This window comes from Alternaria viburni (genome assembly GCF_023758015.1).
Source record: "Alternaria viburni strain BMP 2772 chromosome Unknown scaffold_24, whole genome shotgun sequence".
Lineage (NCBI taxonomy): Eukaryota > Fungi > Ascomycota > Dothideomycetes > Pleosporales > Pleosporaceae > Alternaria > Alternaria viburni.
Genome location: NW_026055793.1, coordinates 398,287 through 425,683, shown reverse-complemented (window position 1 = coordinate 425,683; position 27,397 = coordinate 398,287). Strand labels below are relative to the sequence as shown.

Sequence of the window (27,397 nt, the reverse complement as noted above, 5' to 3'; positions counted from 1 at the left end):
ACTACTACGCCGACGCGGTCGTTTTGGTCACCAGAAGGATTGTCAACTGCAGCTTCAGCGTCGGCTTCAACGTCGGCCTCGAGAGTATCCGGCACGCCAGGTACGGAATCGGGTACAGGTTCAGCGAGCACACCAACAAGCTCTACCACAAACACTCCAACAAGCACCATCGCAGATCCATCGAACCCTCACGACCAAAATGTCCACCAGCACATGCACAACGACCTCCAACTAAGCCACAAAATCGGTCTCGGCATAGCTATACCCGCTACGCTTGCCCTTGGAATAGCAGCAGGCTGGCTACTCTTTCGCCGTCTCCAGAAAAAGAGAAGAAGAATATCACACGAGATCCTCGCTACGGAAACTGTACAGTATGATCCCGACAGAGATGGCGATCGTACTGACGATGGCGTCTACGAGGCGCCGTCGAATCAAGTACTGGAGATGGGTCAGCCGCATGGGAAGGGGTTTGAGCAGTTGGGAGGGGAGCCGGAAGATAAGCCTGCGATTTTGCCTGAGGTTTTAGGTTTGAGATACGAGATGGACGGAAATACTGTTCATGAGCTTCATGATCAGCCGGTCAAAGCAGATGAGCCTGTGGTCAAGACAGGGGATTGATGTGGCAATGTCACTTGTAGATATTCATGTAGGAGAATGTGGACGTGATCTTGAATGTTGCAGTAGTATCATTACTAAAACCAACCATAAACGTAAACATAACCCAACATACACGAGGAGCTCTTCCCATGCAAAAACGCCCAAACACCTATCTACCCATCCACATCCATCAATCACCCCACTCCTACGCACCAATAGCCTGAGGATTCCAGAACACACTCTTCGGATCAACCTTTTGTTTCAACGCAGCCAACCTATTGTACACCGCATCGCCATAGTAAAGCTTATGCGCCGTCGCAGCATCATAGCTAGGATCAACATAGTTCAAATACGCGCCAAACGACGTCTGCGGCTGCGCATCGATAATAGCACTATTAATGCCATTAATAAACTCCATGGAATCACCCCCATAGCCATAATTCTGCAACACCCACAGACTATCCCTGTCGCTGTAGGCAGCGAAATCAGTGTCTTTGCTGTTGATAGCGGAGCCGGGGCCGCCGTAGAGGTTGATGATGATGTAGTATTCCGTCCCATCGGCTGTCTGTAGGTAATCGTACAGCGCATCCAGAGCGTTGGAAGTAAGACCGGTAGACTCAGGGACGGTGACGGACTTGGCGAAGAAGTCCTCGTGCTCGTCGTACCCAGTCAGAGGCTCTTTTATGCTGGTCTTGCCGGATACTTTGACCATGTAGTCGTACCAGGCCATGGACTGGACGGTGGCGCTGGGGTTGGGGAGACTGCGGAGCAGCTCGGGCTTGACTTGGCTGTTGAAGTCTGAGACGCTGCCGAAGAAGGCGCCGCTGAGGCTGTAGCCGCCGTAGTTGTCGAGGTAGATGCCGAAGGAGACGCGGTTGTCGACGACGGACGCGTTCTTCGCGACGTCCTGAATGTGCATGAAGGTGTTTGTCCACACGCTCTTGGAGTCGTGGATGCCGGTGAAGCCGAACTCGAAGTACGTGATGCTGGCGGGTGCGGCGTGGGTCTGGAGGTAGAACTTTGTGACGACACCGAAGGACTCGGCTGCGCCCTTGATGGCCCAGAAGATGTCGGGGGACTCCGTGGATGAGGCCTTGATGAGAGATCCATCGGCGAGGACGACGTCCGCTCCGACAACTTGATCCATGGCTAATCCCCAGTGGCGAGAAGTGTGGCCGTAGCCGCCGTGTGTGTAGTGGCCTCCGATACCGACACCGGGGCAGGTACCCTGGGCTACGGCAGCATTGCCTTGGGTGTAGATACCGTCACCCAGGTTGCCCAAACGGACACCTCCTCCGACTGTCGCAATACCAGAGCTCTTGTCGAGTTGGATGGTCTGGAAAGACTGGAGGTTGATTTGCATGGCGCCATCCTTGCCACCAGAGCTGAAGCTTGCGTAAGAGTGACCGCCTGACTTGGCCTGGACCTTGAGACCAGCTTGAGCGGCGCACACTACAGCATCCTGAACGTGCTGGTTGGTGGTAGGAAGAACGATGACAGCCGGCTTGAAAGGAACGCGCAGATTGTAGGGCTCCGAAAGCTCAGAGTACTCAGCATCCGAGGTCATCTTGTAGGGCACATCTTTTCCGTTCAAGCATTGAAGAGCAGATCCAGATGGGGTTGACGATGGTGCAGCTGAAGAAGACTTGCTGGTAGTAGATCCCGATCCGGTGTTGCTGCCACAGTTTCCGAAGCCTGCCTGGCATCCAGTTCCACACTGTCATAATCAGTATATAGTCATTCAAAGCCTGGGTGTGTACTCACGTATGCCGATGTCGAACCACACCATCCACTCGCACTGCAACAGTTGCCTTCAGCGAAACCCAGACATGTGTAACCCTTTGTGCCACCACATGTCGCGTCTGGTGAGACCTTCTTAGTCGGTGTTGACGCCGGCGGTGGGGCCTGTGTCGACGAAGTCTTGACCGTTACTGGAGTTGCCTTTGACGTAGTGCTACCAGTGCATGTGCCGAACGCTGAGTTGCAGGTAGCTCCGCAATGATCCGCGGATTTTCCGCACCATCCATACTGTGAGCAGCAGTCACCGTACGAAGAACCCTTGCAAGTGAAGCCGTTTGTTCCTCCGCAGCTTCCGTCGGTGGAAACAGCCCTCTTGTTCAGCGGCGCAGCTGGCGAGGCGGATGCCAAACCAATAGACAGGAGACCTGCCGTAAGAGAAACGAGGAACTTCATCGCGACGTTGATGATAATGATCCGAGTTCAGTCGACGAAGTTAACCAGGAAAGAGCGTATGTAGTATACCCGAAACCACGGTAAGAAGAAGGACCAAACGAACGGACCGACAAGGTAAGCTTACCCTAATAAACGAGCGTGGAAAAGCAAAGACCAAGACCAAGGCCTGTAGAGTAGAGTAAAGTGAGCCCTATACACAAGGGCAAATCACCTCTTAAGACCACAACCAATACGAGAACATTTGCCTCCTTCGCTGCACATCCTCCCGTACCTGCAGCAGCCGCACGGCCTTAACACCACTAACACGACCTCGCAACGCTCCACTCAACACGAACGAAAACTCATTCTACGCTTTAAGATCCACTTCGACAGCGTACCCTGGTGTCGATCTTAGGACAGTTGTGTGCCCGGTCGGTCCTAATACGAGCTTACTACGCAGAGGCCTGAACGGCGGGCGCTCGTGACGAAAAGCAATTTCGCCGCTCAACGGGTCCTCGGATTTCGTACGAGAGGCATGTGCGCGGTAGTGTGGCATCGCGGAAACCTGCAACAATGGGAAAGTTAATGGGATTGCGCAGTAAAGGAAGAGACGGTTGCGTCAGTCGCGTTGGAAGGGGTATCCCATCTCTGAAGCTCCGGTCAGACCGCATAAGGAAATGACGTCTGTGTCCCCTGTCACCACCCTCGCGCAGCGCCGCGCATCTCCATCCCTCGCCCCAAAACACATAACTAATCCACCGACACTTCCCATCGTATTTCCGGCAACACCTTGCGATCAGGCCTTCCAAAGCATGACTTTCGTGTTATTGCGGTGGGGTAGCAGTAAGCTCTTTGTGGGTTACCGTTGCGGCCCTAACGGCTGGAAGCGACGCTGGGCGGCCCTGCGCGCATGCTATTTTTGGCAGTAAGAGATCTGAGTAAGGGAGATGCGGCATGCGAGGAATACGGAGCTTGCATGGCTTTGACAACATTGCGATGGGGTGGGAGGGGCTTGGCGATGCGTTTTGGGGGATATGTATGGCCGGGGGTTTCTACACGGATGAGATTGATGGTGGGTTTGGCTTTGGTGTTAGAGACGGGATTTTGGGTGATGGGGTTGTGCATGCTGGGCAGCTAAAAAGATGATGCCAGGCCCGCTGATTTGAAGTGTCTGGACTTTTCAAATAGAGAATTGAGTTTGGTAAGCTTCCATTCAGATCTGTACCCTTCATTAAGAATGCAGACGGAACCAGATAAATAATCATTTCCACGCACGACTTCTCCCACCCACACGACATCGCCGTCGGGTACCGCCAGCTCATCTTCAAAACCTCTGTAGAATACTTTCCGCGGGGGAGAGATTTCGACTGCGGAAATAAAGGCGATAGAGTAGGGTTAGCAGCGGCGGCAGCTGGCAATGTCGAGCTGGTGAGGTACTGTCTGGAGGAGCTGGGGCGTGTAGCTGATGAGGGAAGGTAGCTTGGCGTTCCGATTCTGGATCTGATAGAGAGGGGAGCTTGTAGAGTGCTGGAGGAGAAAGAAGAGGTGCGCCGGTTGTTCAAGGCGCATGGGTCGATGGCGAAGGGGACGTTTGACAAGGTGGAGAGAGAGGAGGATGTGGAGGGGGGAGAAGGGCGTGAAGAGGGAAGAGAGGGTGGGATTGTGGAGTCAGATTGCGAGGTTGTTCACGCGCAAGAAGAGGACTAAACAAGAGAAGAGTCAAGAGAGGAGTCTCATTGCCGCGGAAAGTCAGGACTATCTTGCTCCTTCGAAGGAGAAGAAATCCATGCATGCCCGTGTATACTACTAGAACCACCACATATCCAGCACTACCTGAACCCTCGCCCCGTCGCAACAGAGCCCACATCATTCTCAGCATCCCACCCATTCAGAAACTTGTGTGTTGTCCACATATACCGCTGGTGCGCCATTTCCGCCCCGGTCTCTGTCGTGAACCGCTCGACGTACTGCCCGCCGTGCATATGCCGCAGACAGCTGACATCGAAACCAACCCCAGGCTCCCTGTATCCTTCATCCATACCATGGAAATAGAAATATCGAGCCACGCCCACAGCGCCCAGTCGTTGGAGGTGATATGCATCACGTAAGACGCGGTGGATGGGCTGCCCGTGAGAGAAGTTGGTGACGGTGAACCCTTGCTCATCAAGCTGAATAGCACCCGAGAGGCGGGCAGCGAGACAAGATGCCTGCCAAATGATGTTGGGCGGGCATCCCGCTGCCCTCAAGAACTCGCGTACGATTTGCCATTGATTCCGCTTCTCGTCTGAGGAGAGATACCATGCGTCACTCATGTCGTGGGTGATGTCGTGCGTCATGCATAATACCCACAGGAGTGTGGAATCAATGTCCCGAGCCCATTGATGCGTCCTCTGTTCTTTCCGCAGAATCCACTCGGCGTCGGCGACGACACGCAGGGTGTGTTGGTAGTCGTGCAAAACGAGACGCGGGGTGCAGTCGGGATGTGACAGGTAGACTCTGTTCCTCTGGGTACGGACGGCGACGTTGAGGGCCGTGAACCATGCGAAGTCTGCGTCTTTGATTTCGAGGCACTTCGCGCTGAGGAACGGAAGTGGCTTTCTGAACGGAAGTGTCTTGGTGAACGGGTTGAATGCGTAACCATCAAGTGCTTTGTTGGATGTACTGAAGTTGCGATACCGAGGGCCTCCACCGTGGGCGCCAGTGTTAACTTTCGCGCCAGGCCTTGTTAGAAGACCATTGGAAGCGCTTGAAAGTTTTCTGGTTGTGACACTGGCGAAGCGGCGGGACGCAACATTGCTGAGCGACCTCATGTTGAGATTGAAGCTGAAGAAGCTGGTGTGGAATAGCAGGGTTGATGAGGCAGTCGTTGCGTACGACAACGGGGAAGTCGCGCTGAAGGCAAAGGCGTGATCGGAAACAGCGTAGAGGCCTTGCGCTAGTCCATTCGCAGTTCCCCAGTCAAGATGCGAGTGAAGACTAGATCAGAGTGACGCGTTCACCTGTCCCCGTTTCTTCCGCATCCCTCGGTTGCAAGTGTCGATATCATCAACTGCCCGCTGTCTTACTCTTATCGACAACCTCGACCTTGTCCTCTACTTCTTCCCCCTGTGCAATTCCACTTTCCCCCTCTTCACCCTCCTTCTCCCCAGCAAGCGCCCTATACTTCCGCCTAGCCTTCTTCCCACTACTCGCCTTCTTCTTCGCCTTCTCCCTCGCCTTCACCTTCGTCCGCGCCCCCTCCCCCAACTCCATCTCCTCAATCCTTTCCTGCAGAATCCGCCTCGCCATCTTCCGGTTTATCTCTCTTGACCGCGTGTCCTGGTATTTCACTACGATACCAGTGGGAATGTGTTTGAGCTGGACGGCGGAGGAGGTTTTGTTGATCTTTTGCCCACCTGGGCCGGAGCCTTTGAGGAAGTTCTCGATTAGATCCGCGTCGAGGAGGGGGGTGCGGGGTGGGAGCGATTTGCCATTGTTGAGGGGTGGAGAGGTGGAGAGGTGCGCGGTGCGGATAAGTGGGACATTGGGGCGGAAGCGGAGGGCGGGGAGGAGGCGCATTGTTGGGTGTGTGTTAGGGAGGGAGACGGCACGGCGGAGGCATTGCAACAGCATTGGCATCGCTGGTCCTGTGTGGAAACTTCTCGCACGCGTGTTCGTTGATGATGCCATGCAGCTCACGCGCTAGACCACCCGCTCCCGATCTTAATCAGGCAATCGCACCATCCCTGCTCCGAATCCGCGTCCCTGAACCCTTCAATCTCCCCCATCATCCACCGCTCCTAACATTTGCGCCCAGACACATTAACCCTCCAATCCCACTTCCAAACCCGCCTTTTCGCACGCGCAACTACGACGACACATACCGAAAAGTCTATGATTGACACGACGACGCTATCCGCCATCCTCCTCCTAGCCAGCGCATCCACGCTCCTCATCGCCGCAATGCTGTACCCATCCGCCCTCCTCCGCTGGTTCCAGCGCAAGCGCTATCAATATGAAGTCACCTTCTCGCTGTACATGTTGACGTCGACTGAGAAATTCATTTTCAGTATGTCATGAATCCCCTGTCCTACCGCATCAAACCGCATTCTCAACTCGATTCTTGGAGACGAGCCACCGCCCCTATCCGGGTCGCTCTCCTCACACACCGACCTTTGGTACTACTTTAGGACAGTTGCTAACGATGTGGTTTTTGCAGACTCCGTACTCTTCCTCCTCCTCTCCCTCCTCATAATCGCCGCGTCGCTGTACCTCCCCGAGCATTTGACGATCATCGCAAACCGCATGTTCTACTACCTATCCGGCAACCACGATTCGCTTTCGAGTAACTCAGTACCTAAAACCGGGGGTATGGACACAGGGGTCACGCCGAATGGGCCGCTGGGTGCGGGTGCGGGTGCTATGAACAATGGGCGGGGGATGATGGAGTTATAGGGATACGCACGAAATGGATTAGAAAGGATACGCTGGAGATGATGGGGTCTGGTGAGGGGCGTCGAAGCTCTGCTTTGACTGGATGCCCTGGGAACATGGCCGCGTATTGGAGGGCAGGAAGGCTTCGGCTTGTTGCGCCCCGACGGAGTCAGGCTTCTACCGCCTACCCTCAGACGACAGTACGGACTCCAGGCACACAACAGTCCCAAACACATGCATAAGGCAAGGCGCAGGAAGGAGTTCCATTCGCCAATTCAGGCAGACCTATTCCCCAACGACTATAGACGTACAATAACCTCAGTAATGTTAATACCAAACCACCACACTGCTCTCTCTCCCACACACACTCTCTCTCTACGCCCCACAGACACATCGCATATATCTCGAGTAACCCTTCCAAGAGCATGCACACAGCACGTCACATCGAGCAAACACATCTCGACCCTAGCCAGCACCTCACGTGAACGTCGCAGCATGCGCTGTGACATACTTCGTATATGCATCATGCATGCCCGCCAGCATCTGTCACATTCCAACTGCATGATACATGGGCGGCTATGCTCGACGCCGAGATCGGACGACTTGTCTGTATGTTTACGCGCGCTCTGCGATGTGACGTGATGTGGCTCACGTACCGTAGTGGTAGACTCCCGACACTTTGGAATTGAGTGAATCATGAGTATTCATACACAGAATGTAGAGCTCTATTCCCTATTAGAGCACCACCATGGCTCATGATCCATACCCATTTCCATATCCGAAACCAACCCCTCAGCCCCCAGACTCTCCAACCAAGCATTCATACACTCCCTCAACTTAATCTTCATCTCCGCCTCATCGCCCACACCAGCCGACTCCGGCGGTGCGTCCTCCAGGCCATCATCAGCTCGATTGAGGAATGCAGGCCAAAAGTGTTTGTTCGCTCCCGCAACAGCACGATATAGCGTTCTGGCCTGGTTTTCCACCGACTGGATAAGCGGTATCCATTCTTCTTTCACGCGACTGTCGACGATGGATAGTATGATGGCACTTTTGCTATCTTTCACCTCGGTGGAGGTTTTACCGTGTTTCTGGAATTTCATCTCGTAGACCATGCGGAGTTTGACTAGTAAGATGGCGAGGAGAAACGTGAACGACTCGGATGCAGGAGCCGTGGATCCGGGTTCTCTAATCCGCTCAAAGACTTCGAGGGATTCGAACGCGTCTTCGCCGACAAGAGGTAAGGTTTCGGAGGTCCAGTCGTGTTCTTCGGAGGTCCCTTTTGTGACCCACCATTTGCAGAAGTCGTAACAGTCTTGGTCGCGTTTTAGGCGGAGGAGCAGCCAGGGTACTAGACAACGCATTTGTAGATGATCCGCAGAATCCAGTTGTAAAAGGGCAAAGGCTTCGTCTAACGCTTGCTGCACCGCTGCTGTAGTATTGACACTATAAAGCTCATACAGCAGATCCCTCCTCCGGTACATATACTCCCTCGTCGCTTCATACTCCCAAAACCTGCCACCCGCAGTCCTAAACGGGTCTTTAGGCGTACCCGCATCTCCCGAATTCCGTTTCAGCGCGTCCTCAGAACCAGCGATGAGGCCGTGAAGTTCTTGGAGTCTGTCGCAGAGTGTCTGGTGCGTTTTCTTGTTGAGGGCTTGATGTTCGGAGCTGCAGTAAAACATGGCATTGCAGTCGCTGCATATAATGAGGTTCTTCTTTTCGGGACAGATTCTGCATCGTCCCATGAGACCGTAGGACTTTTCGTAGGGCAATGGTTTGTAGTGTTCGATCACGTGGTGCGTACGCGGTGGCGCGGGATCGGGGTTGGACGCTTTGCGCTTGCGTGGTTTTTGAGCTGTGTTGTGTTCGTCCATTTTTGCTCGGTCTGGAAGGTGCTAAACTAATGATTGCGAGTGTTGAAGTGCTGATGCGGATGAGATGCGTTGATATGAAATACTGTGAGCGTGCCCAGGTGGCGTTGCTAAAATAGTAGCGGTCGATCGAGAAAAACGAAGTCGCACGCGCGACAACAATTGGCCGAAATCATCAGAACCACACTTAGAAGAGGTTCAGAATATACTTGGGTCATGTTTGAAATTTTATAGGCGCTGCGCGTGTCGTGAGGTTACGAGTTTTGACATTGAGGCGCCATGAACATCAGACCGGACACTAGACTGATATTCCAACTTGTTTGACATCTTTGGTCTATATGATTGGTGTGTATCAGGCCGTACCCTTCAAGTTGATGACGGTAGCGAACATCAGATCCCTAATCCCACCCAAGCCCCTCTCAGTGAGCCATTGCAGCACCATAACCTTATACCCATCTGCGCCCTCCCAATCAACGCTCACACCACCCTTGCTCTTGAGCACCTCCAGACTCTTCTCACTAACAGGCCCGTCGTGATACCGCGTCACATTCCGCTCACCCGCTTTCCCAACCTCCCTTTTCTCGACCGCACGCCACGCCGCAGCAGACAGCGAGGCCAACCACGCGTTATACGACAACGTAAACGCAACCCCAATAGTGTATCCACGATCAACTCTGCGTAGATACTCGTTAAGTGTACCCCTTAGTATCGTATCGCAATACAACCCCTTGCTCTTCTGATCTTGAACGAGAAGACCACGAGACACCCACACCAGATTGTACATGTCGCGCAGACACCAGTTGAATGCATCGGTGACTTCTGCGGGGTAGTATGTTTTGACCGGCTTGGGATGCGCATCGAACGCTAGCTTGTAGGAGCCGATGATGCCGCAGATGCGGGCAAGTGTTGTTGGGGAAGCGTCCTGGGAGAGGAGGTAGACGAGATGCATTGGCGGGAGATGGATGGGGATGACGTGTGGTTTCGAGGAGGTGCTGAGGAGTTCGTAGAACGAGAGGATGAATGATGTGAGGGTGGTGCTGGAACCTGGGGGGATGGAGACGAGAGCCGAAGTGAATAAGGTGGCTACATGCTCGACTAGGTCGCTCAGTACTTCCTGTTTCGTCTCTCTTTGATCGGCAGGTCCAGATGCTGTTTGGGTCATTTGGTGCTGCAGTAAAGCCGTGTAGAAATCGACGAGCTTCGCATACGCAGTGATGCCATGAGGTGCTAGAGCTCGTTCGACAGAAAATAGATAGGTCGTATGGGCGTCATCGAACAGTTCGATCGGAACATAAGAGACGAGGCTTAATAAAGAGTCAAGGTCTTGCTGACCGTCCCATATCGGTAGGTACGCGCGAAGGAACCTCAATACTGTAGGATGCAGTGACTTTGATCGATCAGCTGGCTGCACGTGAAACATGCTAACGCACTTACCTTAGTGTACTGGGCGTACCTGAGAAGTCCATCGAGGATTTCAGATAGGTACTTGTCGTTCGCAGCACCTTGTCGGCACTCGTCGAACTGCTCTTCCAGGCACGTCGCAAGCCAATTTCCTAATCGACTGGCTGTGATTGATGATGGCTTCAGATCGATGTACTTCTGTAGCAACGGGTCCACGAGGAGCGCTACCAGCTGGCCCGGTGGCTCTATCCTGTCGAGCTTCTCCACAAAATCGTCCACGCTATCAATGCCCTCAAGGGTTGCTGAGCTCTGTCACACAGCGTTAGTACGTGCTCGAATAATGAACAGAGATGTTTGCCCACCTCGGTCGCATGGTAGGTATGCACGTCCGGAATCGCCGATCCTTTGCTGCCCTTGAGTCTTCTTCGTAGCACCTTGAAACCGTTCTGCCCGTCTACATTCGAGTCGTCTTCCGCCACACTAGCCTCTTGGATGGCAACGATCTTGGCTTGCCATTCGGCATCAGGTCGCTATCGAGTTAGCTTTCATCCGGCAGTGCCACAAGGAGATGCGGGGAAGTAGCGTGGGGGATCTGAGGTTGCATTTGTGGTGGTACGAGAGACGGATACTCACCGGAGCGAACGACTTCCGGCTTGTGGAAGTGCTTCCGAGTATTATATCGGGATAGTAATCCTTGTAGACACGGAGGAGACCCTGGAGCGCAGGCTCGTTGCCGAGACCGCGAGACAGCTCTAGTCTGGGGTAAGATCAGTTATCGGTATCTGGTCGTATCGATGCTGCAAGCTGTGTACATACAGCTGTTGAATCCGGAATGGTTTAACGTGTTTCCTGCGGGTGATCAAGGACAGCAGATGGCACAAAGATGTCCTGCTAAATTTAGCACTTATGTTCTTGGTGACAGGCCGAAGTGACACACCTGATACTGATCATGTCGAGCATGCCAAACAGCACACCATATAGTCGGGACAGGACGCTCGAATTTTCCACGACCTCATGGATCGCGATGAGCCATTTCACAAGACTGTCTTGTGTACCGGGCGAAGGCTTGCCCTTGCCCTGCCCAAGCGCACCAACAATAGTAATAACAACATCGCCTGGAACCTTTTGAGACGGGTACAAGTTCTTTATCAAGGTCGTGATGGTGGTTTGGTCTAGCAGGGTCTTCACCGACGCAAGCTGCACTATGTCTCGCAGCGCATCCTGGTCAAGACCATCTTCCGAGGCGTAACGGCAGATGACATCGACTATGCTGGAGACTTTGACGGTCCGTTGCTTTGCTGTTGTTCTAGATGCTGCAAGCCGGTGTAAGCACTGATCCTGACCGGGCTCGTTGCCGCATATCGACACCTACCTTGATGCAGTAAGTTTAGCGTCTCCTGCAGCGTGGGCCGCTCTTCTGCTGAGTCCATCAGTAGCTGGCTTGGAGCGAAGTCGATGTGGGGTTACCGGCGACCGATGGCATCACACTGCCAATGCAACGCGCATACAGTAAGACTGCTGTCAGCTGTTGTTGTATGAACCGTTGATGGTGCAGACGCGTCGCGATGGTGGTTGTTGACAGCCTGATCGCGCCTTCCCCGTTTCGATGGGCTACGACCAAGCGAGGAGCCCCGCTAACACATCGCGCTCGACACACCCTTTCCACAGTTCTCTCTGCTCGCACCAGATTGCTTCAACGATGCCATCAATATATCACCAGCCTCGACATCATCGCCAATATTCATGTGTGGGCACACAGCATCGCGGCTGCCGGTCTGGCCATCCGCGGCTCGTTCACGCTACTCGTGCTTGATTCAATCAATCGTGCAGATGTCACCCGCATGGCCGTGTCATCACTGGAGCATGCATCGCAGCTCTCGCCATCGCCACATCGAGGTCAACCCTTTGTGTTACACAGCAAGCATCGAAATGTAATGATTGCGGCTTGCGCAACTGCTACTGGCCCACAATGGACGGTGGCCTTGCGGGTCAGCCATCAACTCAAGCACGCCTCCTGCAACCTTGACTCGAATTGTACTGACCCCCGCGCGTTGTACGCCTTGCCCGCTATGACAAGCACGCGTCGGGTATCGACCTTCATTATCAACCTGGCTGTTGGTCCTTGCTTTGGAATGAGTGGCCGGCTTTCCTTGGATCATCATTCTCTATCAGGACGGCCGACGGGCCTCTAGGACTGCCCTTCATCTACAGTAGGCTGACACGCGCATCCCAAGGCCTACAAGGTGATCAATGTGGAGCCTTGGATCTGCGATTGGATGTGGCGTCATCTATTCTCGATACACGATCCTGCTGCTACCCGATGCAACCGTCGCCGTGCACTTATACGCCCGTTGTGCTCCTTACTGACATGCGCGAGCACGCTACGGCAACGCTTCTGTCGTGTCAGTCATGGCTACGAACGGGAAAACGTCATCCAATCGGTAAGATCTCCGCCCACTACGGTAGGGGATGCACTTCTTTATCTGCACCGGAGAGTGCCTGGCCGCGGTCATGTACTACTTTCTTCGTTCTTTATCTGGTACCACCCCAAGTATTACTATCTATCGTATTGACATACATCTTCAGCAGCTTGATTCTAATCGAACAGGGTGGGAGGAGCCTCAGCTACTATTAACAAGGTCACGGTCCACTTAGCGATCCACAAGCACTCGACATTAGCACCTCATTTGACGATTCCTAGGGTGGCTACTGGCAACCTTGCATAGCTGCTTTTTGTACTCCTGAATCCCATAGCCGGGACCGCCTACCTTGCCATTCAGCATAACATCTTACGCCCGTTGCCGGCTGGCTTCGGCTTGCAACGTCAACCGGCACAGTGTTCTGACGGTGTCTCTTCCCTGCAAAAGCAAGAGTCGATTCGCTATGGGAACTTGAGTTTGGGCGATCGAAATATAAGAGCCGCGCTTTTGCAAACGATGCACAAAGCAATCTCAAATCTTCCTCTCGACTGGCTCACCTAAGACCTTTTGGTGCTTCTTTACCGTCACCAAAGTAACATCCGCAGCTGCGTAGTGATGGGTGAACGAAAGAGCCAACCGTCCTCGAAGAGCAACAGACATCGACCCAAGATGACTTCAACATCTAGCAGGTCGACCGCGACGCAGAATCCATCTTCCGGAGCCGCCAAGATTGTACGATGTCCGACACAGACTCTTGAAAGATTGCGGCGCCTGAACGAAGCAGAGATCATCACCCTGTTCACCCCCTTCGTACCTCATCCGCCATCGACGACGCTCGCGAAAGACATGGACCCTTTCGAGCCTCTCGGCCGTGCTCTACCAAGACAAGTACGACACGTCCCATACCGTCTCGACTCTGGCATGACAGAGATGCATGCCGATTTCCTGCCAACCAGCGGAGCAGTCATCGTCCTTATATGCGCCACCTCGAACGTCATCAGCAATCATGCGCAGGCTTTCGAACGGCAATTAAAATTTGCACGGAGCCTCTCGAAGAAGATACCGAAAAGCGATACTATACCAGGACTTCCAATGATCCTAATTCTCATCGATGATGGCGCTATGGGCCAGTCCTATGTCAACGCGGCATACGACTTTCCAGCACTTGTCACTGTCAACGACTACACTACCGCAGCACTCGTGAATGCGGTACATGTCCTATTCGGCAACTGAAATTCCCATCCTTTCCGTACGACATCATCTGGCAGTCCCTTTTTCAGCGCAATAAACAAATATCGTTATTGTTGGCTCGGAAGCGCGGTTCAAACGAAATAGTTGATCTACCTTTCGATTCAATACGTTCAACTCCACAACACGGCGTTGCTGCAACGATGGATGATATACAGCCTCAAACCTGCAACGTATCGCTCATTCTTATTTATCACCGTTTCCATACGTTACACACTATGTATACATAGCATTCCCGGTGGCGCGACGTCGATTCAACTACTCCATTATCGTCCGTGGATAGGTCTTGTCTGTTCGGAGGCAGTTCTTCTGGTATATCTAGTTCGCAATATATCAATACATCAACTTATTCTCTTTAACTGTCGTTAAAGCCCGGACGACGAAAGCTCGTTACACGGATGCGCCCAGAAACCAAGGCTACATTGATCAGCACGGGTAATAGCAGAGACGAATATCAACAACGGATATATACTGGCGCCATCTTAATAGCTATGATACGATACCGCAAGGATAACCAAGCTCTAAGGATAAGGATGTGTTGGGGTGCTTCGGCGCCAAATCACACAACACCACGGCGCACGGTGCACCGTAACATGTTGCTAACATATTGGGAATACGTTGGGATCGATTCAGAACCAATCCAAATTGTTCGCCGAACATCAAACTTCCAGCTCTATGGATTTGGGCTCGAATGTAGTCTCGCATATATGGACAAAGCAGCAGTGTTCATGCTCGCTATGCTATCCGCCTCGCTCTTATTCTCAACCTTATCCTCAACCTTATACTCAACCTTATACTCAACCTTGCCAAGACTTGATCTGAAGTAGGCTGCAGAGATGCCTGGAGCCTTCATCCTCCACGACATCATCATCAGAGCCTGCCCTATCGACTCCCGTCCAAAAACAGCAATTGACATGAAGTTGGTGTAAAGCCGGTAAATGCCGAGTCTTTACTGAGACTTTACTGAGTTTTTACTGAGTCTTTACTCAGTCTTTACCCAGTCTTTACCAGCGCTAACCCAAAACTTCTCGCCCCATATGCCCAACACACAATCCGCGAGGCAGTGAACCCATGGCATTGTGGCATGTCAACACCACGTATCCAATCTGTCGACTTTCTAATAGCTTTCTGAAAGCTTTCGAATTGCAATCTCATGTTCCCGGGCGACCTCGGCTGTCCGTCGCTTCGCAAATGAAGTTCTTGAAGCTCGGCTCTCCCGAACCTGGTCTGATACGTTGAGCTGACCTTCGATCTGGGCTCGGCTGACCTCCGCAGTTAGCTCGGCTGACCTCGAGAATACCTCCGAGCGATGTTGAGCTGTCCCTCGCTTGAAGCTCAGCTGTCTCTCGCTTCGCATACAAGTGTGGTTTTCTTCGGCTGACCTTCAAAAATCCCCCGACTTCGTGTTCACCGTCTTTCATCTCATTTCACCTCATCTCAGCCCAACCCATCACAACCTCAACGCATCGCATCTCGTCGTCATCACAACATGGACGATGAATATGAGCAGCAGCGCCAGCAATTGGGCAAAATGGGTCTTCTAGACATAATCGAGCAGCGCGAGAAAGAAGGTAAGCCCCGCCTCCCCGTTCCACACCTCCGATACTAACATCCTCGTCTCCAAGACCGAGTAGCGATGGAAGAATACAACGCCGCCCGCAACACCGATCGAACAGCGGGCGAGCGCCCTGCACCCGACACCAATGCCCAGCCGCCCCAACCCGGATTCAATCCAAACAACTACGGTATGATAATGCCGTTCGACGTATCCGAGAACCTCATCACCGGCTGCAACATCTGCCCCCAACAAACCGGCCTCAGCCGCTGCAGTGCCTGCAAAGTAGTCCACTACTGCAGTCCTGAACACCAACGCGCCGACCGCCCCGCACACAAAGTCTGGTGCAAATCCATCAAAAAGATCACATTCGTCCTCGACAAAGACGAAGCCGCCCTCCGAGCCCACAAGGGCGATATGGATACACCACCCAACGCCTTCGAAACAGCCGTCGGCGACTTCTGGCGTTACAGCGGAACGAGGAATTACATGCGATCCCGCAATGAGCTCTTAAGAGAACTGCCTAGGTTGAACACCAAAGCCGCTGTGGAAGCTGCACTGGAACACGCGCTTGGGCTGATGCGGTTGAATCTGCAGGATCCGATGTGTGTGAGGAGTATCACGCCGGCGTTGATGCTTCGCTTGGGACGGGATCAAGAAGCCTATGATTTCTGTAAGTGGTGGGTTACTAAGGGGAGTAGTTTGAGTTGTGACTGGAAGAATGTTAGGCAGCTGCCGCATGAGATGAGTAGTGGTGGGGATGCGTGGGAGAATGTAGAAGTGTTTGAACGGGTTAAGAATTTTGGTGATGGGGGTGGGGATCACTTCGCCGTGCCCATTTTCTCTGATTTGTCGCATCTTGTTGCGGTTACGCTGGTCAAGGTACGCATGCTTATCGATACATTCATACTCACCGAAGGCATTCAACCACAGCGCTTTAGCGAATTGAACACCAGCAGCATTGTGTTGCGCGACAACATAAGAGCAGGAGATATTGGAGAGGTTGAGATCGTGTTCGAGGAAATGAAAGACCAGGTCAAGCGATTGTACCACGCAGTACACAGAGTCAACAAGCACTTTTGGCCTCGAGTGGTAGAGCCCCGGGCCCATCTACTGATGAATCCCCTTAACATCGGTATGGGCGAGGAGACGGAGATGCATTTGGTCTTGCCGGAGTACTACTGTGCATGGAGTGAGACACCAGGCGCGATTGAGGTTATCGAGGATATACTAGAGGGTCGCGAGATTACCTTTTCACGCTCGACCGGAAGGGGGCTTTTTAAGAAATAGTCGGTGCAAGGAAAGTACCTAGATGAGAGTACACAACGCGGACGGACGACAGGGTCGTCGCACGGATACGTTTGTGGAGACGGAGAGCTCGGTTTCCCTTGTTAGGGAGTTGTTGGAGATGAATGATGATGCTGAGAGATGGGTGAGTGCGTGGAGACCCCGCGAGTTTGAAGTTGAGCGTGCTAAAGCATTGGCCGAGATAGATGGTCTTACTCGATGAAGATGCTTGAGTTCTTAGATAGTTGATCCTGGAGATATTTTTGGAGATATGCGAACGTTATCGGCCTAAAAGACGCCACTTGGGATAGATACAATTCGTGTCGCATTCCACAAATTGATTATCAAGCTAGACGTAAACATTGCTCTTGAGACTGACTGGATGTTAGGTTTCAATAGCATGTATGCAACACATGCTGTAGTCACCACGTTAACCTAAGGGAAAAGCTGAACAGGTATGCGCCTACATTAACTTAGAAACGTGCAAAGTAGTTATTTCAACTTCGATGTAGGCTCTAGGCCTCTCCAGGTTTTTTATTGTAGAAGGTGGCACGGATGCGTCGAGGAACCATAGCGACCAGCGCCTCAACAACGCGGCTTATAGAGACGAACGTCAACAACTCAGGTATGCCAGGGCAACATCCTAACAGCTGCGAAGGTGCGCCGCAAGAATCACCGAGCGTTGGGGTTGGGACGAGGCAGGGCCAGACTTGGGCCTCGGACACTAATGTCGGGACGTGAAGATGCGTGGGTCTTCCTAGCGGGAATGACTCGCGGCGGCGGATGTTGTTTTGTAGTTGTTGACGAACAGCAGCTCAATGATCCATAGGAATGCATTGAGAGGCTGTGTAGAGTCGCATGAATTGAAGTAAGTGCGAACATAGATTCCAGTGAATATAACGCTGAATCCTTCGTGTGAAGCGTGCTGGGCTGAAAGCGGAGCTGCAGCTATGACGCTCGCGGGACGCGAAACACGTGCGCCCAAAGTTCCTGGGCATTGGCTGCGCGCAGCTCCCCACCAGCTAAACCCAGCTGCATTGCTTCATTCCCAATCCTCCCATGCAGAGCTTTCCGGCGCCGGCAATTCTTATATCCTGACTATTGCTACTGCGCGTCGCGACTGCTGGAGCTTCCATTTCCTGCAATCAACTACACTCGCTCGCTAAGCCATGAAGTTCGGCACGACACTGCGCAAGAGCGTGTATGCGCCGTGGAAGGACAAGTACATCGACTACGACAAGCTCAAGAAGCTGCTCAAGGATAACGAGGATGACGATTCCTGGACCGCCGACGACGAGAGCGCGTTTGTTGACGAGCTGGCCAATGTGCAGTTGGAGAAGGTGCACAACTTCATCACGGACATCTCGCAGAAGCTGCGCGACCGCACGACGGCATGCGAAAAGAAGCTGGAGCCATTGGCCATAGGCATCCAGGCGGAGGGCAAGGAAGAGGCCAAGGACGGCCAGGAGAAGAAGGAGAGCAGTGGTGAGGGCTTGTTCGGCGACGCGTCGGGCGATGCGTCCAAGAAACCCGAGCCCAGCCAGCAGGAGAGGGACAAGATCCTCAAGGAAGTCCTGCGCGAGCTCGACAACATCACCAAGGAGACCAAGGAGCTCGAGAGCTTCAGCCGCATCAACTTCACCGCCGTCATCAAGGCCACCAAGAAGCACGACAAGATCCGCGGCAGCTCCTACCGCCTGCGGCCCTTTATCGATGCGCGCATTGCCCGCCACCCGCTGCACACCGAAGATGCCTCGCCGCTGCTGTACAGGCTGTCGGCGCTGTACTCGTTCGTCCGACAGAGCCTGGAGGGCAAGTCCAAGGAGGCTTTGTCCTTTGGCGAGACCAGCACGGATGGCGAGGGCTTCACCTCGCACAAGTGTAGGCACACCATACATCATTGGCAAATATAAGCTAACACACACAGTCTGGGTCCACATGGACAACCTATTCGAAGTCAAGACCGTCATCCTCCGCCGTCTCCCCGTCCTCGTCTACAACCCCATGTCGTCTAAGGTCGCCGAGGGCACCCAGCGCGACCCTACCATCACGTCCATCTACTTTGACAACCCCAACTTCTCCCTCTACTCGGACAAGGTCAACGGCAAGCCCGATGCCTCGTCCCTGCGCCTCAGATGGTACGGCCAACTTGGCGAGAAGCCTGAGATCATGTTCGAAAAGAAGGTCATCAAGGACGGTAACGCGGCCGAAGAAGTCCGCTTCCCGATCAAGGCCAAATACGTGCAGTCTTTCCTCGAAGACAAGTACCACATGGAGAAGAGCATCGAGAAGATGGAATACCGCCCCAACAAGAACCAGGAGGAGGTGGACAACTTCAAGAAGGCCGTAACAGACATCCAGAGCTTTGTCAAGGAGCAGAAGCTGCAGCCGATGCTGCGCGCCAACTACACCCGTACTGCGTTCCAGATCCCCGGCGACAACCGCGTGCGCATCTCTCTAGACACCAACCTCGCCCTGATCCGCGAAGACGCCCTGGACGACGACAGACCCTGCCGCGACCCGGAAGACTGGCACAGACGCGACATCGACAACGGGCAGATGGAGTTCCCCTTCAAGGCGCTCAAGAAGGGCGAGCTCCACAAGTTCCCCTACGCCCTTCTCGAGATCAAAGTTAAGGGCCTGAAGAAGTACGAATGGATCGAAGACCTGATGCACTCGCACCTGGTCAAAGAATCCCCCCGCTTCTCCAAGTTCGTCCACGGCGTCGCCAAGCTCTTCGAAGACAACGTAAACACCTTCCCCTTCTGGCTCAGCGAAGTCGACAACGACATCCGCAAAGAACCCGAAGCCGCCTTTGACCAAGAACAGGAAAAGAAGCGCAAAGCAGCCGAGGACGAATTCGCAGTCGGCTCCCTCTTCGGCGCGCGCGCAAGCCCCAGCTACCGCGCTTCCATCGCCTCGCCCGTCGGCTCACCAGCCGCAACGCGGTCGTCCGTCCCCAAGAGCGCCTCCGCAGCCGCCCACTCCATGCCCGTCACCAAACCCCCCTTCCCCACAATCGGATCCCACCTCTCCCAGCGCTCGCACCGCGACACCGACACCGCCAACACGCGCATAAACGAAGAACCCGATTCCGACGACGAAAACACCCTCCTCCTCGCCGGTGGTTCCAACGGAAAACAGCCCAAGAGCAGCAGCAGCGGTCTCGCCTCCCTCTTCCCCTCCTTCTCCACCTCAAAATACGCGCGCAAACAACAACGCGCCATCCAACTCCCGCCCGGCATCCGCGACCCAGGCGTCTGGATCAAAGACCAGGGTCCCGTGCGTGTAGAAGCCAAAGTCTGGCTCGCGAACCAACGTACGTTTATCAAGTGGCAGCACGTTAGCGTCCTGCTCGCCTCGTTGTCACTGGGGTTGTATAATGCGGCTGGTGAGGCCAATGATATCGCACGCGCGCTTGCGGTCGTGTATACGTGCATTGCGGCTTTTACGCTTGCGTGGGGGTATGCGATGTATATTTACCGCGCGAGGTTGATTCGGGAGAGGAGTGGGAAGGACTTTGATGCTGTTACGGGGCCGTTGGTTGTTTGTGTGGGGTTGGCGGTGGCGTTGTGCTTGAATTTTGGGTTTAAGGTATGTTGGTTCTTTCCCTTCCCTTCCCTCATTCATCTATCGGGATTATGATGTGTAGACAGGACATTTGAGATGGCATTGCTAACGTATGATGACAGTACAACGCCCTCGTCAAGGAAAGACAACACCATCTCCACCACCATCACGGCGCTGGTAGTGTTGTTAATTCTAGTTTTGGGGCTGAGCAGATGGAACTTAGGGTGTAAGAACGCGTTCGTTTAGTCATGGTGTTTGTTTGAAGGAAGAGAAAAGGGGAACTTGGGTTGCCTTGAGTTAAGTTGGGCGTCGCTGCGTGTATCTTTGTACAACATCAGATGAAAGTAATAGTGATGATACGACTTGTTGAATGGTACATCGTTCTTCATCTTTGTTATTTGTGACTTGAGACTCGTGAATTGTAGTTCAAAAGGCTCTACATGGCACAGTGTAAGTGTGTATTGCAAGGCGTCAGCCGGTATGCAGATTGGATGGAGAACGGGGTACATGTCAGCGCTATTGTGATCTAGTCTTCACGTGAGGAGATACGGGTTGTACGGGGTTGGTGACTGGGTATGTCAGGTCGGTCGTTGTGTAACATTGTGATATGATCATCACGGATGCGCTAGAAAATAAAGATAACTTGTTAAACTTGATCAATATGGATAAGATGTTTTGTGTAATAGATTGATTTTCTTAGTAAAGATGATTGCAGGAGATGCGCCATAATCTCGTTATATGGAAGTGTGATTATGTGATGTTGTGATAAATACGGGTTTTACATGAACTTCGCGTGTGAGGATTCTATGTGATGGTAGAGAAGAAGGACGTGTGTTTTGTATACTGTTTTCGCTACGCTAGGTGGATGTATACGGTAGCTAAGACATCATCTGTTGATCCAGGATGTGATGGCTGTGCGTATGCGGCAGAGCTACATGCTGCATGCTACTGGTCATGTTCTGGTGTTGTCACATCCGCGCTTCGCAGAAGAGGAGACCCTGCGGAGGAGATCACACAAGTCTGCCTCATCTCGTTTCTCTTGCACGGTTGCTAAACATAGCGATGGATCAACAGTTCCTCAGTTGGTGGAGTTGGTGGTAAGAAGGGATGCCTCAAAAGGCGACCCTCGTTGTACTCCACAGCCCACCTCCAACAAATACGTGCGACGAGCATGCAACAAGCGCCTCGTGCTCGTGGGACAAAAATCTCCACTGCTTTCTTGTTGTTGTGTGCAACAGGTGTTGTGCCGTCTATTAATATTCAGCGAGAAGAAGCATCGAACAGAGGCATGGGCGAAAAGTGGTGGTGGCTGGTGCGGCGGTGATGGGGCTGGTAGCTGGCGCGGGTGCATTAGTTTTGTGTTTCGCTGCTCAAGCTTTGTGGCTGGTGCTTCCGTTGGACTGGAACCAGGATGCTGAGTGCTTGACACGTCGACATGCTTCCACGAGGTTTGTCGACTACTTCGAGCCTCCATCTGCTTCCATCTCCTATTAACATCGGCAGCCTCGTGGTCGATAGCGTCCTCTGAAAAATCAGCAAACCAGGCGTTCAACGACGCCATCGTGCTGTAGTTGAACCAAACTTTTGCGTAGCGGCAGCCGATAGTAGTGGCACGGTTAGCCGAAGAGAACGTGATGTCTTGATTCGGCGTAACACAGGCCCTCGTGCGAGGCCGAAAAGGCAAGTTGCTCAGGCTACCACAAGGAAACGTGAAACGTGCCACACGCGACCTGACCAGCACCGACATCGCAGGCATGTGGGAGGCCCACAGACCGAGCGCCGAACGGTTTTCTTGATTGCAGATCACAGTCGTCGTACGCAGTTTGTCGTTAACAACCGAAGTGTGAAACTTTGCAATCAAAACATCGCAATGAAGGCTATAGCCATCGAATCGTGTCGGAGAAACACATTTCGAGCTGTCATTCTCCCGGGCACCGCTTAGAGCGGAGGTGGCGAGGCTGAAATGGCTCCACTATGTTGATCGTGTCCAAGGGGCGCATGACTTTGGTAATAAATTGGACTTTACCAGCCGGTCCCAATTTACGGCGGATCGTACAGCAAGGGCACGTACAGCCTCAATACCTAGGAGGAACCACGTAGCACGACAACGGTGAGGAGCTGTGCTTTCGCGATGGAAGAATGTCGTGCTGAATGGTCACAACAGCAGCGCAGTCGTGTCGTTAGGCGGACGATGAGGTGGTCTTGCATTGGGGCGTTGGAGGAGTGGAGCGAGTGGCTAGGATGGCGCCTTGACGATCTGCAGGCACAGACTGCCAAGACTCCGCTTTGGACCTCAACCAACCCGTCAGTCCCGCTGTCATGACATCGTAACAAACGCCAGAAAACGTCCTCGGGTGGCCTTACTCGCGACCTTATCGTGCCTTATCGAACGGTGGGTGTTGGCAGCATGTCTAACAGCAACAACTCATGTCCTCAGATGGTTTGAAGACGAACAGCGCACCGAACGGACCCTGGGTAAAAGACTGTTAATACTTTTTGCCTGCATATAGGCTACGGCCCTAGCTCAACTGCGGCTCTCTGCTGCACTTGCTGCACACCATCTAAACGATGATTGCCCTATGGATCCCGGGAAAAGCCCCGACGTGCGGCAAAAAAAGTGTGAATGTGATTGGTGTCACAGCCTCGAATATGCACGTTTGTTACCCAGTTTGCGGGTTAGTGCACGTTCAAGGCAGAACCGACCGGCCTGTCAGTACTTGTAGCCTGGCGGATCCCTCATGCGTCACTTTCCCCAGTATATCACCAGCCTCCTAGTGGCGCGTGTGGATTTTCCCTTTCTTAAAGAGGAACCGTGTGGGCTTGTTTCCCGTCTCTTACCATCCCAAGTCCCTCCCCCTCCCCAGGAACGACTTATCTTTCGCCCAGAAACCAGCGAAAGTGGGAGCCTGGAGTTATTTGCTCGCCCGGCCGTTTGCAGTCCACCCAGGTGCGCTTTCCCGGACTAGAGCCTGCACGTGACCGTTTGCCCTCGCGTTCACCGTGCGTACATCACCTCATCGCGTTTAGAGCAGGCGCGTTCGATTACCCCACCTACCGCCAAACAATACTCGCTCGACGACTCCTTCCCCCCTCCCATCAACTACACTCGCTCTCGCTGGTTCAGCAATTCCATTCGTTTCAACTTCATCCCACCCTCTCCACGGTAGTTAGCTTCATTACTCCCTCGCCATGAAGACTTCCGCTCTGCTCGCCGCCATTGGCGCAGCGTCACTGGCCGTCGCCTCCCCCGTTCTGCCCTCGCGGACTCAGCCCGTCCAGGTCAAGGCTCGCCAGGCCGATGGTACCACTCCTCCGTGTGCCAAGGTCTCCAACTACGTCTACGGTAATGGAACACTACCCGCCAAGCTCAGCATGCCTGCTCAGTTGGCCTGGGACTGCATCAACACCGTTCCCTTCAACGCCTCATCAGCAAAGCGGCTCATTGGAGCGATGCGTCCCTACATTGAGTGGCAGAGCACCCTCTCTGAACTCAAGAACCCGCCTGCTGAGTACGCCGAGAAGGTGCAGCCTCCCGTCGACATCTTCGGTGGCCTTGATAAGATCGAGGGCGACATCGACGCCGGCAACTTCAAGAGCGAGTACGACTTTGGCTGGACTCTCTACAAACTTATCCTTTCTGCCCACGATGGTCACTTCTCCTATATCCCTGACTCCGTGGGCGCTATCTTCACCTGGGGCCGCCCTGTCCCCCTTGTCTCTGTCTCTGCAGATGGCGACCAGCTGCCGGCTGTCTTCGTCTTCTCTGACGTACTCGGCATGCAATACAAGAACATCTCCTACACACCCTCGCCTGTTGTTCAGATTGACGGCAAGGACGCGACCGAGTTCCTCGAGGACCTCAGTCAGTACGGCTCCCTTCAGGATCGCGACGCTCTCTACAACAACGTCTTTTACGAGCTCGCGCAAGTCAGCCTTGGTACCTCGGGTAGTGGAACTGGTGTCTTCACTGGAGGTGGCCGTGGACGATGGGTTTACCCTGGTGCCACCACGACCCTAACCTTCGCCAACGGCACATCCTACACCATGGAGAACTACGCCCGCCCAACCATTCCTTTCCGCGAGATTGATACAGGTGAAGACCTGGCTAGGAAGTGGTTCAGCTTCGATTCCGCAGGTACTTCTTTCGCCGATACCCGTGTCCAGTCGGAGGAAGAGGAGGTATCTACCCTCGCTGTTGGTGCCGCTACTCCTGGTTTCCCCGCTCCTGTCGCTGCTGGCCCTCAGGGTCTCATCAACGGCTTTTACATCGACGCTGCTGGTTATGAAGACGTTGCGGTATTGCAGGTGCCCAACTTTGTCGGAAACGTCCGCGCAGAGGTGCCGTTCCAGGAGCTCACCCAGAACTTCATCCCCAAGGCTCTTGCGGACGGAAAGACCAAGCTCATCATCGATCTTCAAGCCAACGGTGGTGGTACCATTCTCCAAGGCTACGACATGTTCAAGCAGTTGTTCCCTGACGTCGAGCCTCTCGGTACTAACCGCTGGAGGGCGCATCAGGCCATGGACCTCGTCGGACAGTCCCTCAGCAAGTTTGCAAGCCAATTCTCCAGGGAACTCGGCAACAACAATACAATCAGTTTTGCCCAGTCTTCCTACTTCGACTACCACATGGACATGAAGGCCGATGGTACTCCGTTCTCCTCCTGGGACGAGAAGATTGGTCCTAAGGAGGTCCATGGAGAGTTTTACACCACAGAGGCTCGTTGGAACCTGTCTGATGTATACGTTCCTTACGTATCTGGTGGCATCAATGTCACTGGCTACGGACCCTTGTCGGGCGTTACCGGACCACCAAAGTTCGCACCCGAAAACATCGTCATCGTGACCGACGGCTACTGTGCCTCAACCTGCACTATCTTCAGTGAGTTGATGAAGCAACAGGGCGGTGTCAAGACCATCGCGATGGGTGGCCGCAGCAACAAGAACCCCATCCAGGCCATCGGCGGTGTCAAGGGCGTCAACAACTTCGCTTTCGGCTACATCCAGCAGACCGTCCAGTACGCTGTCCGTTTCGACCCTGCTCTCAACTCCTCCATCTTGAGGGAAGACTACTACAGCGACCTCGTCTACGCCCGCAGCGTCGGTGGAGGTGGAGCCGTCAACACCCGCGATGGCCTCCGCGCCAACGACACGTCCGGTGTCTCCCTCCAGTTCCAATACGAGGAGGCCGACTGCCGTCTCTACTTCACCCCGGAGATGACCGTCGACATCACCGCCCTATGGAAGGCCGCCGCGGACGCCCAGTGGAGCAACAACGGCAAATGCGTCAACGGCGCCCGCTACGCCGACGGGAAGCGCGCCTTCCCCAAGCCCAACATGAAGGTCACAACCAAGCTCAGCCCCCCAGTCCAACGCGTACGCGTCGCAGACAACGACAACCGCATGCGCGCATTTGAGAAGAGTTTCGAGCTGGAGACGGAGTGCAAGCTCAAGGGTAACGGTTTCATGGAGCCGTAAGCGCGTTCATCGTACGTGCGAGGCTTCTGTCGGGTCTGCTTTTCATCACGGTTGTTATGTTCAATCCAGCGTGGAGTTTTTGGCGCCGAAAAAGGGACGTCCTTAGTTGTTCCTGTAATGTGTATTGTTTTGGAATGAGATGGAATGGTAACGCTACTACTGAGAGGTACATAGCTTGTCTGCGAGACACTGAGAGGTGCGAATGAATATACCCCCCTATGATGAGATGGTTTGGTGGATGGCTTTGTGGGATATGATGTGATATGATGATGATGTGTGCTGACTACATTGCTATACTATCTCTACTACGTGATACCATGACCTTCTGTGCAGACTACACTGCGACACGACGTCTATATCGCCGCATGAGGAAACGGCATGTATTCCTCAATACACACTCTAGTAAGCGCTCTTCTTCTCTCATTTCGCCATGTAGATGTCTTGGAAAGTCTGGAGCGGCGTGTTAGGTTGGGTATGAAGCAGCGAAAGCAGCGGGTCGGTCATCGGCTGGAGCGAATCGCCTCTTGGTATTTTCATCTGGCGTGTGCCTTTTCTATTTTGGTTCTTGCCCGCGAGCGAACCGTCATAACCTCTATGTCATGGCGTTTGAGGCGGGACAAAGACATTTGATAGTTATCAGTCTGTTTTTTGATAATGCGGACTTGTCGTTCCTTCCATGCGGATGACGTCGAGTAATTTTGGAAATCGGCAGGATGCTGGCCACATGAACTGTTTGAGTACAAGTTCTGGAATGAAGAGACGAGAAAGACAGGCAGCACATGGGCCGAAACGTGTGTGAGTTTTGGCGATCATGGTTCATGATATCACCTAGTTCGCGGCGGACATCCGTTGTCGCCTTGGACTTTTTGGGAAAGGAGCGAGGAGTCACTGGAACATTGACCTGGTAGTAGGGAATTTTGGAGAAGAGGCGCAGATCATTGGTAGACGTGCAATGCCTTTTGGTACTCCGTGGATGGAGTGTGGGATAAGAAAGAGAAGGTAGACGGCGAGAAGAGGAGGTATTTATATGTCACATGCCTGGTAAGTACGAGAGTCACCATGAGATGTGTGTCGCGAAGCTTTTTGACGGGCGGAAGAGCTCGACATCGGTACGTCGCGGGGATCTTTTTTGGGTGGTCTCGCACATGTGGTGGACACGTACAAGTTTTGGAAGAGAGAAGAGAAGGACATTGCTGATGTCGCCTTCTGTTTTGGTCCCTTAGAAGAAGGAAGTGTATGTAGGAAGAGAAGGTACAGCAAGAGGTGGCTTTTATACATCGCATGCCCAGCAAGGCTGAGAGTCGACATAATAAATGTGTCGCAGGCTTTTGTAAAGAGCAGACACACTCAACATGAAGCGGTTGTTTACGAAATTCTGGCTG

At 53.4% G+C, this 27,397-nt stretch overlaps 9 protein-coding genes across 9 annotated transcripts; 5 read left to right on the top strand and 4 right to left on the bottom strand.

The window, feature by feature from the left end:
* Positions 1-802: 802 nt before the first annotated feature.
* On the bottom strand, positions 803-2,790 carry J4E79_009362 (uncharacterized protein; the record flags this gene model as incomplete). The annotated part of the gene is made up of 2 exons (XM_049358208.1): positions 803-2,314; positions 2,362-2,790. 2 exons carry the CDS (start codon positions 2,788-2,790, stop codon positions 803-805), a joined length of 1,941 nt encoding a protein of 646 aa, XP_049207424.1.
* Positions 2,791-4,598: 1,808 nt separating this feature from the next.
* Positions 4,599-6,327, bottom strand: J4E79_009361 (uncharacterized protein; the record flags this gene model as incomplete). The annotated part of the gene is made up of 2 exons (XM_049358207.1): positions 4,599-5,698; positions 5,835-6,327. The coding sequence occupies 2 exons, from the start codon at positions 6,325-6,327 to the stop codon at positions 4,599-4,601; spliced, it is 1,593 nt and encodes a 530-aa protein (XP_049207423.1).
* Positions 6,328-6,711: 384 nt separating this feature from the next.
* J4E79_009360 (uncharacterized protein) lies at positions 6,712-7,203 on the top strand (the record flags this gene model as incomplete). The annotated part of the gene is made up of 2 exons (XM_049358206.1): positions 6,712-6,817; positions 6,968-7,203. The coding sequence occupies 2 exons, from the start codon at positions 6,712-6,714 to the stop codon at positions 7,201-7,203; spliced, it is 342 nt and encodes a 113-aa protein (XP_049207422.1).
* A 704-nt stretch (positions 7,204-7,907) lies between these two features.
* On the bottom strand, positions 7,908-9,059 carry J4E79_009359 (uncharacterized protein; the record flags this gene model as incomplete). Its single annotated transcript, XM_049358205.1, has 1 exon — positions 7,908-9,059. The coding sequence occupies one exon, from the start codon at positions 9,057-9,059 to the stop codon at positions 7,908-7,910; it is 1,152 nt and encodes a 383-aa protein (XP_049207421.1).
* Positions 9,060-9,408: 349 nt separating this feature from the next.
* Positions 9,409-11,887, bottom strand: J4E79_009358 (uncharacterized protein; the record flags this gene model as incomplete). The annotated part of the gene is made up of 6 exons (XM_049358204.1): positions 9,409-10,443; positions 10,491-10,766; positions 10,820-10,987; positions 11,091-11,214; positions 11,395-11,770; positions 11,830-11,887. The coding sequence occupies 6 exons, from the start codon at positions 11,885-11,887 to the stop codon at positions 9,409-9,411; spliced, it is 2,037 nt and encodes a 678-aa protein (XP_049207420.1).
* Positions 11,888-13,546: 1,659 nt separating this feature from the next.
* Positions 13,547-14,110, top strand: J4E79_009357 (uncharacterized protein; the record flags this gene model as incomplete). Its single annotated transcript, XM_049358203.1, has 1 exon — positions 13,547-14,110. One exon carries the CDS (start codon positions 13,547-13,549, stop codon positions 14,108-14,110), a length of 564 nt encoding a protein of 187 aa, XP_049207419.1.
* A 1,504-nt stretch (positions 14,111-15,614) lies between these two features.
* On the top strand, positions 15,615-16,970 carry J4E79_009356 (uncharacterized protein; the record flags this gene model as incomplete). The annotated part of the gene is made up of 2 exons (XM_049358202.1): positions 15,615-15,696; positions 15,751-16,970. 2 exons carry the CDS (start codon positions 15,615-15,617, stop codon positions 16,968-16,970), a joined length of 1,302 nt encoding a protein of 433 aa, XP_049207418.1.
* Positions 16,971-18,136: 1,166 nt separating this feature from the next.
* Positions 18,137-20,767, top strand: J4E79_009355 (uncharacterized protein; the record flags this gene model as incomplete). Its single annotated transcript, XM_049358201.1, has 3 exons — positions 18,137-18,848; positions 18,895-20,561; positions 20,660-20,767. 3 exons carry the CDS (start codon positions 18,137-18,139, stop codon positions 20,765-20,767), a joined length of 2,487 nt encoding a protein of 828 aa, XP_049207417.1.
* Positions 20,768-23,726: 2,959 nt separating this feature from the next.
* On the top strand, positions 23,727-26,015 carry J4E79_009354 (uncharacterized protein; the record flags this gene model as incomplete). Its single annotated transcript, XM_049358200.1, has 1 exon — positions 23,727-26,015. The coding sequence occupies one exon, from the start codon at positions 23,727-23,729 to the stop codon at positions 26,013-26,015; it is 2,289 nt and encodes a 762-aa protein (XP_049207416.1).
* Positions 26,016-27,397: the final 1,382 nt, after the last annotated feature.